This window comes from Psammomys obesus, unplaced genomic scaffold, assembly GCF_907164565.1.
Source record: "Psammomys obesus unplaced genomic scaffold, mPsaObe1.curated_primary_1811, whole genome shotgun sequence".
NCBI classification, from domain to species: Eukaryota; Metazoa; Chordata; class Mammalia; order Rodentia; family Muridae; genus Psammomys; species Psammomys obesus.
The window spans coordinates 24,713,140-24,721,942 of record NW_026587216.1 but is presented as its reverse complement, the minus strand read 5'-3'; the positions used below and the strand labels follow the sequence as shown (position 1 = coordinate 24,721,942).

The following is an 8,803-nucleotide window of genomic DNA, read 5'->3' as shown; positions in this document are numbered from 1 at the left end:
TCTTGCAATATATCTTTAATCCTGATCACCCATCCTATAATTTTACTGTTTTTAGGCTACAGAAAGGCCCAAGGTGAAAGATTCCTAAACTAAGACGGGAGAAGATGTGCGGTAAGGGAAGGGTGTGCACCTGACTGAGCCTGTCAGCCACAGTGGCTGCTTCTGCCTTTCTGGGACTGACCTGTAAGATGGTTCTACCTCCCAGCCACTTGCTGTGAATGTTTTTTGCAGACCTCCTCCTTTCTCTTGACTTGCTGGAAATTACCCTGGGAAGTTCCCAAGTGTTGAGGCTCTGAAAGAAATTTCACAACAGCCTAAAAATTCTCTTTTGTGGAAATGAAAAAGCTTGTTCTCACAGAACAAGTAATCAAGCATTATTCTCCAAAGAGCCATTTTCTCTCTGAGCACAAAAGCCCATTTTAGAGTCTTTACAAATGGAACAGTTTTATAAATGAGCACCATCAGAAGGACCAGGCTAGCTTCCAAGAAAGAAGCAACAAACCAGAGAAGGGTCCTGGGACAGTTCTTTCAGCTCTGAGAAACCATTTGAATTGCCTTTTAGCGTGTGTGTGTGTTTTTGTGTGTATGTTTTTGTGTGTCTGTATGTGTGTTTGTGTGCATGTGCGTATGTTTGTGTGTATATTAGTGTTTGTGTGTATATGAATGCTTGTTTCTGTGTGTTGGTTTTATGTGTGTTTTTTCTGTATGTGCAGTGTGTGTGTATGTGTGGCGTGTATGTGTGTAGTGTGTGTATGTGTGTTTCTGTGTATGTATTTGTGTATATATGTGTGTGTGTTTATGCACGCTCACTTGAGGTGGAACCTCGATCTTCCTACATTTTAAGCACATGCTGTAACATGAAGCCACATGCCTTGTCTAGGATACAATCTTAAAAACACCAAGCAATTGTAGACCCAAGGTATTATTAACAGTTTAGACACCCCAAAACACAGAAAAGAAAGAAAAGAAAAGCTGTTCTAATTTTTTGAGGGGAAAATGCTGCTTCAATGAGATAAATTCTTGATTTAGATGAACCATGGCACAAAGACTTATAATGAAGATAGTGTTGTGTAGTATCTATCTACCAGAAAAGACTGCTTGGACATGACTTTAAGCCAATAGAACTCTCCATTAGTTGGCTATTGATTACACTGGGCTTGGGGATGCTTTTAAGCACAAACAAAATGACAACAACAAAAACTAACAAAAAAAAAAATTCTGTATTGACATACTTCAGTTAACAAGAACAATTAGCCAGAAGTGGAATTACAGAAGCCAGAAATCAAGGTTAGTACATTTAGAGACTTTCCTAGAACTATGAAATTTGATGCACAGGTGGTACAGTTCTACACACTGAGATATATGGCCTGAATGGTACTTTTATCATGGAGTCAGTGGTGCTAAGGTCTGAAAGCCTCCTAAGATCTGTTGCCCTGTTACAATAGATGCCATTTTTGCAAAAGATAGAGCAACACAGGATCATAGTTCTGCAGTGTTCAAACTATCTGTAGCAATACTCTCGTTCCCATAAGAAGTGGGTGACAAGGGTTCAGTCAAATCCCTGAGACTATGTGCAATGGCTATTTGGGGTTGTCAACTTGACATGTCTGGAATTAACTAAAATCCAAAATGGAGGACATGCCTGTGAGGGATTTCCACTTCTAATCCAGACCTTTGATTTGGCCACACCTTTTGCTGAAAGCCTATATAAGAATGGAAGAAGAAAGCCTTTGCTCTTGGCATGCTGTCCCTTGCCTTGCTAACAAGTCCATATCTTCAGTGGCTTTAGAACCTACTTTCTTGGGATTCCAGCACATACTGAAGGCCAGTGGAGACATGCAGCCTTGTAGGCTGAGCAACCCCTGAGTTCTTGGGCTTTCCTTCACAGCCAGCCATTGTCTGATTAGCTGGACCACAGTCTGGAAGTCATCCTGATAAATCCCCTTTCTGTATATATAGAGCTAAATGCATTCTATAAGTTCTGTTATTCTATATAACCCTAATATGTCATGTAGAGGGGAAAAAAGAGATCTGACAGTTCTCTAACATCCACACACAGGCTGTAACATTTGTCTCTCTGTCTCACACACAAAAATAATAACAATTATTAATAAGCGTAAGAAACCATTGCATTCTCTATAGTGGGCCCATTCCCCAGCTGACTAGGATCTGGGTGGTTTCCAGAAGCCTCCTGAATATCACCAAACTGATTGTCAGCTTTTATATTTGTCCAACCCTGAATCAATCACAGCTTGAGGAAATACCTAGCTAGCTCTGACTGGCCAGAACTGGGTCACTGGGTTTGGAGAAGATCTTCTCGCCGAGGCACAGAATGAAAGAGCAGAAAAGATCAATGCGACATTCCTAAAAGAAGACAGACTGGAAGCTGAGCAGTGAAATCACCACTTACACTGGGTTAATAGCTTCAGTTTCAGCCAATCGTCTCTTCAATGCTTAGTGAAAATAAAAATTCCCCAGTTTTCTCCTTTATCCTTTGAATGTTAGCAGATCAAAGGATAAACTTTTTTTTCTTTTGTATTACTTTGAAACCATTAAGAGAAATTAAACTCATTTCATCTGAGAATTTAGAGTTATTTGTTTTCAAAAAGAAAATGTATCCCATTTTGAGTCTGTTGTATTTTGTTCTGGGTCTAGCTTTCCTTGTCTGTAAAAATAAGAGCTTTGGCTTAGATGATGGTTAGTGTTGATTGTCAACTTCACAGGATGGAATCACCCAGGAGGAGGCAAACTTTTGAGCATGTCTCTGAGGAAATTTCCAGAATGGGAAGAGGAGAGAGGACCCAAATCTGGGTGTTACCACAATTCCATGGACTTGGTTCACCAACAAAATAATAAAGAACGAAGAGAGTAGAGCACAAGCATTCATTTCGCTCTGCTTTCTGACCTCAGAGGCAATGTGACCGGCCACCTCCTGCGCACCACATAAAAAGCTAGATGGCTTTGGTGGCCCACTTTAGTGGCTAGTCTTTCATCAAGCTAGAGTCACCTAACTTGAAAGAGCCTCAACCGAGAAAATGCCTCCATAAGGCTGGCCTGTAGGCAAGCCTGTTAGGCATTCTTTTGATTGGTGTTTGATGTAGGAAGGCCCAGTTCATTGCGGGCAGGTGTTTCAGGGGTATATAAGAAAGCAAACCGAGCTTTCCAGGGACCCGTGCCCTGCGGCGGCGACCCAGCGGGTGCGGGGGGACTCGGGGACCCGCGCGGCCGATTCCTGCCGAGTGTAGAGAGGAGAGACAGTGAGCAGGGAGCGGGGCTTTTGTCTGTTGGTCTCCCTGGACTAAAGAAAGGGAGAATAGAAGAGCAAGACTGTTAAGATCCTCAAAATGGTTTACTACCTGGAACTCTTGGTCTGGGTCAGCCAAGAACCATTTCCATACAAGGCAATGGAGGGAAGTCTTACTAAGGGGAGACTTCCTATGCCAAAGGAAGTGAGCCGGAAGAAGACCAATGAGACCAGTGCTGCCACCCTGACTCCACCGGGCAGCCACCAACTCTGCTTCCCAAACGCCAGTTACCTCCACTGTTTTTAATTGTAACACCTCCATTTGTATTACATATGGTGTATGGGGTTTTGATGAGGTCTTGGTATCATATATGGGATTTTTTTTTTTTCTGTGTAAATCATCAACTATAAGAAGAAACTATGGGACTCTAAGCCTTGCTTTAGAGAATTTACAATGGACAAATAGGTATCATCAAACCAGTTTTTAAGCCAGAATTTCACACTGTGAATCCACGTTTACAACCCCTCCAGGTGGGCCTTCAGGCCTGGTTTGCTACAGCAATGTCTTCCACAACTCAAACTCCCACTGGGCACACACGACCGGTCCACACCTGCCTTTCATCATTACAGTTCCCGACTGCTTCTTGCAGAGGCTGAGAGTCCCCCCCCCCCGCCAACACTTTTATTTTTTCATTTAGATGTAACAAGCCTAGTAGTTTATGTTCATCAATTGTCTGTATATCTCTATATTTTACCCATGTACTCTTTTGATGTATAGAAGTAGTTTGAAACTCATTGTTTCCTCGTGGTAAGTGACTGAGATGCTGCCACAGGACCTGAGACACTGATGAATGGTGCTATTTTGGACTTTTCAACATGCTCCTTGGCGAGGTAGCTCTGATGGAGTTATTTTTTATTTCCATGTTCTAAGAAGGTGTTGGTACTCTGTTTCCCCGGATGTTGTTCTCTAGACTGGATTGACTTGTTTTCCTTGTGTCTTCAGTGTGGCTTTCTTCTTCAGCGTCGTAGGTTGAGCGGACGCTACCAAGAGCGTGAGAGGCTGTCCTCTCGTGGCCGGCCCTGGTGGACTGGCAGTCACGGTAGTGGGAACAATCACAAAACTGCAATTTTACCTACCAGAACTCTTCCTTTCCACAGCCTCACCTGCCTGACTTAGAAAAAGAAAAGCAATAATTCCCCAGGCATTTCTGAGGTGTCTCTTTGGATTCTTTTCGTTTGACTGGATATTTAGGGGGAATAAAGGTCCACTATTTTTTAATAAGTGCCATGTGGAAAAAACAAAATACAAAGTACTGGCATCTGAGTAGGAATTTGAAAATTATACCTTTCCCAAAGTTGAAGTTGGAAAAGTATTTTTACAAAAAATGGTGGTGATGATGATGATGAAAAGCAAAACACCTTTTTTGGGGGGAAGTTTTGGTAAGCAAGGTGTAGATTTTACATTTTTGTCCTTGCTCCCAATGAAATGGATATAAACAAAAATAAAATCCGATAATGCCATCTCTCCACGGAATGTTGTTGTGTTAGCCAGACTGAAAGCCCACCTTAATTTTTATATACGTCTTTAGCTCTTCCTTTGACAGGGCAGGCCTTGTTCTGAACTGTTTGCGCTTCGACCTTCGACTGTTAAAACACCAATGACGCATGCACTGTATTTCTTCGTTCTCTCCTCGCTCCCCCTCTGGCCCGAGTTTCCTGTGCATCCTCCCCACCCCCACCTTTGTTAGGATAGATATATCAGCTATGTAAATAGAGCAAGAAAACAGTATTGTGCATTTGTGGCATTTATGTAGAGTTGCAGCTGTGCACTGCTGAAAACGCAGGCTTTTGTAACATGTGGTCCTTACTGTTGCTCTCATAAGTACCCAATGTATTTTAGCTATTTTAGTAATATTTGTTCAATAAATATGCAAGCTGTAAAAAGAAAGAAAGAAAGAAAGAAAGAAAGAAAAGAAAGAAAGAAAGAAAGAAAGAAGGAAAGCAAACCGAGCAAGTCAATAAGTAATGCTTCTCCATGGCTTCTACTTTGGTTCCTGCCTCCTGGTTCTTGCCCTGACTCTCCTCCGTGACGCGGTGTGACTGGAGAAGAAATAAAGCCGTTCCTCCCCAGGTTGCTTTGGCTCATGGTATTTATTACAGCGATTGAAAGACTAACTGAAATGTCTACCTATAATCCCAGCAGTTGGGAGGCAGAGGCAGGGGGGGTCCCAAGGACAAGTTGGCGAGTTCGATTGGAATGGGAAAGCACCGTGTCATCAAGAGCTCCTGTCTGAATAAATATAGTGGAGAGTGATAGAGGAAGACACTAAATTTCCGCCTCCACACATGGCATACATGTGTACATATATGTCCACACGTGTGTAAATAAGAATGTGCAACATACGCACGAGTAAAATACCACCTCGTTTCACTAAAGCTTCCACCCTTTCTGAAACCGAGGTTTTGCTTCTCTTTCCTTTGATTTTTCTCAGGTAAATACTTAAAAGTTTAATTAGTTAAAATAGAGTTGGGGGGGGCACATGCTTGTCATCTCCTCAATTGGGAGGAAGAAAAGGTTACCAGTTCAAAGTAATCAGCTATATAGGAACTTTGGGGCCTGCCTGGGCTATTAGAGACCCTGAACTTCTTTTTAAGTTTTAAATTGGAGTTTCTTTGCAACCAAGACTATACCAAAGTCGAAATAAAAAGAATTACCTAACCCTCCCATTCCTATCAGTCAGTTCCCCAAGTGGGCAATCTTGGATACATCTCTGGCACTAGCAAACAGGTTCAGTTGTACAATGGACCATAATCACATCATGGTCCAATACATCCACACATGTGCTACACACATGACCTCTAAACCATCAACCAAACGTAAGCACCTTTAGAGGATCTAAAAAACAAAATTTATATGAATGAAGTACAGATGCTATTTCTAGCAAAGTAACATGCAAAGAAATGAAAAAGAATGGTTTATTAGAAACTTTTAAGTTTTGAGAATTAAGCAGATCTTATTAACCCAACATCAGTGAGTCTGGTGCAATTCTGGAACTTAGAAGACTGAGGCAAGATCACCACACAGTCACAGACAACCTGAGCTACACAGTTAAAAAGGAAACATTACTAAAAAGACATTGGTTAGTGGCTGATCAACAAGGTTGCTGTAGTTGATCATCTAGCCCTAGCTCTGCTGTAACAGGATTAGACAGTTCATTAGCATAATATTTGGGCACTAAACATAGTAAAAGTTAGCATCAGAGTTTACCAAAAGCATCAAATTTCTCAAATCTAATTTATTAGCATCTTGAGACACAAAAATTCTGGCTACAGACATTTACCCTTTAAATAGTACATACTCAAATCAACATTCCATCGGTTTTCAAAAATCATCAAATATCTAGTGAAAAAATAAATAATGAAAATTTATCTTAGTTTCCCATGAAGTTTAAAATGTGTTCAGTGTTAGCTGTCAACTAAGAGGGTTTATTAAAATTAATTCGTAGAGAAAAGTTAAATTACTAATTTATGGATTCTTTTTAAAATAAAGTTTTGTTTCACTATTTCCTCCATTTCTTAAAAATCAAATGCCTTAAAACTTTATTGGGGCCACAAATCACAGCAATAAACACATTCTGTATTACAATCCAGCATGTGCATATCTACATAATAATTCATATAGGTTTATATCAATATTCATAAACACACTTAATAAAATAATATTTTACTGGGTGAGAATGATTTCTCTGCATTAAGGTATTCTAGTACGTGTTTTTAAATTTTTCAGAGACACACTAAATTCACTTCAGGAGCTGCTAATCAGTGGAATGCTGAAGCCTAAAATCCATAGCCTTAGTTAACACGGTGGCTCACACCTGTAAGCTCTTTCGAGTTTGAGGCAGGAAGATTGCTGCAAATTCAAGGCCAGCCTGGGCTCCAGAGTGAGACCCTACCTGGAGACAATAAAATCCAGGCATGGTGGCACAGACTTGTAGTCCTCAGAATTGAAGGCTGGAGGATCAAGGCCGTGTGTGGCGGGTCAGTGGCCAGCCGTAACTGAGACAAGACTCTGACTTAAATATCAACAACAAAGACACCCTTCGAAAATGTAATTGTTATGGTAAGAAACTTAAACACCAGCGTAACTAAAAGCTACATGAAAGAACTGATTCTGGTTATTTGAGATTTTGGACTAATGAAGAATTAATCAGTGCGCCTTCAGGCAAAAGAAAATGCAGCCTCTGCCTAACAGACATTCCCCCAAACCACTCAGTTCTGTTTGCCAGCTATGCCAGAAACTTCTGAGGATTAAAAATAAACAAACAAACAAACAAAAAACCGTGCAATTTATGTGCTGCTTGAAATAGGAGAGAAAGAGCTCTGACCATGAAGCTGCAGGCTGTGGTTGTAGTCCTGCTGTTTCATAGGTTGTGAACCCAAGTGCACCTCTGCAGGTCACAAAGACGCACTGGCCTCCCCCTCTCCAAATTCAGGAAAATAGTCACCAAAACAGCTATGTCAGAATCTCTCCCTGCATCTCCAACATGGGAAAAGTTTGGATGTTGCCACTTCTGTCCTTTTAACAAACAAAATGTAGACGGAAAATCAACGTCTTCTCTTACACACAGCATGGCAAACCATCCCTCCAAAATCTAGAGAGACAAATAAATACAGAGACTCAAAGTCCAGGTTTGCTCACCTGAAGCAGATACCACCAGAGCCACAAATACATTTAGTAATGAGAGTGAGAAAATGCCAGGACTGTCAGCGTGTGGGAGAACCCTTACATGTATGTGGGTTTCCCTTTTTGGAATCCCAAAGTTTAGGGGAACCCTTATAGTTGTGTGGGGTTTGCTTCTAGGGTATCCCACTAAGTTCACCCAGGGATGAACCAGGAAAGACCCCCTCATGTATTTGAGGGAGGGTAGAAATGGTGACCACTCAATTATGCTGAACTCCCTAGAGTCCCTGTGAGTTCCTACAAAAGCCTACTTTCCAGCCTCCAGAGCCTTACTTTCCCTTGAAAAGAACGTTTACCTGACACTACTCCCTCTAGACTTTCTGTTTCACCTAAAGAGGAAAGAAAAAAAGAAAGAAAAACTACAAAAAACAAACAAACAAAACAACAAATGCTTGTGAAGTTCATAGCCTGGGAAACATTAATTACTAAGGTTTGGCCACAGCGTTATTCAGTGCTCCTGACACTTTACCTCCCTAACACTCCAGCATAGCAACAGAGCTTGCAGTGGAAAGAGCAGCAAAGGGTCAGATTCTATTTTAAGAGACGTTATTAAGAAACTTTAAACAAAAGGGGAGAGAAAAACCAAGGGCGTTGAAGCAATACTTCGTTGCTCTGGAACATGTAGATGTGGCAACACCTTACTAGGTTAACAGTAAGCCTCACACTCAAGGCCTTCTTACCTTATTTACTGTAATCTTATGCAGCATGTCTGTTTTGTTTGTTTGTTTGTTTGTTTGTTTGTTTTTTAATCCATCGCAACAAGGCTATGAGGGATGGCTCAACTGGAAAAAGCACTGGCCTTGCAAGCAAGAGACCCT

General features: G+C 41.2%; 1 protein-coding gene across 1 annotated transcript; it reads left to right on the top strand.

Annotated features, from left to right (window-relative positions):
• Window positions 1-3,259: 3,259 nt before the first annotated feature.
• LOC129673628 (neuronal regeneration-related protein-like) lies at window positions 3,260-3,682 on the top strand. The gene has a single exon (XM_055603513.1). The coding sequence runs from the start codon at window positions 3,345-3,347 to the stop codon at window positions 3,549-3,551; it is 207 nt and encodes a 68-aa protein (XP_055459488.1). The 5' UTR covers window positions 3,260-3,344; the 3' UTR covers window positions 3,552-3,682.
• Window positions 3,683-8,803: the final 5,121 nt, after the last annotated feature.

Bases quoted from the DNA above. Each gene is read 5' to 3' on its own strand.
- LOC129673628 (XM_055603513.1), top strand. From the start codon at position 3,345: ATGGTTTACTACCTGGAACTCTTGGTCTGGGTCAGCCAAGAACCATTT.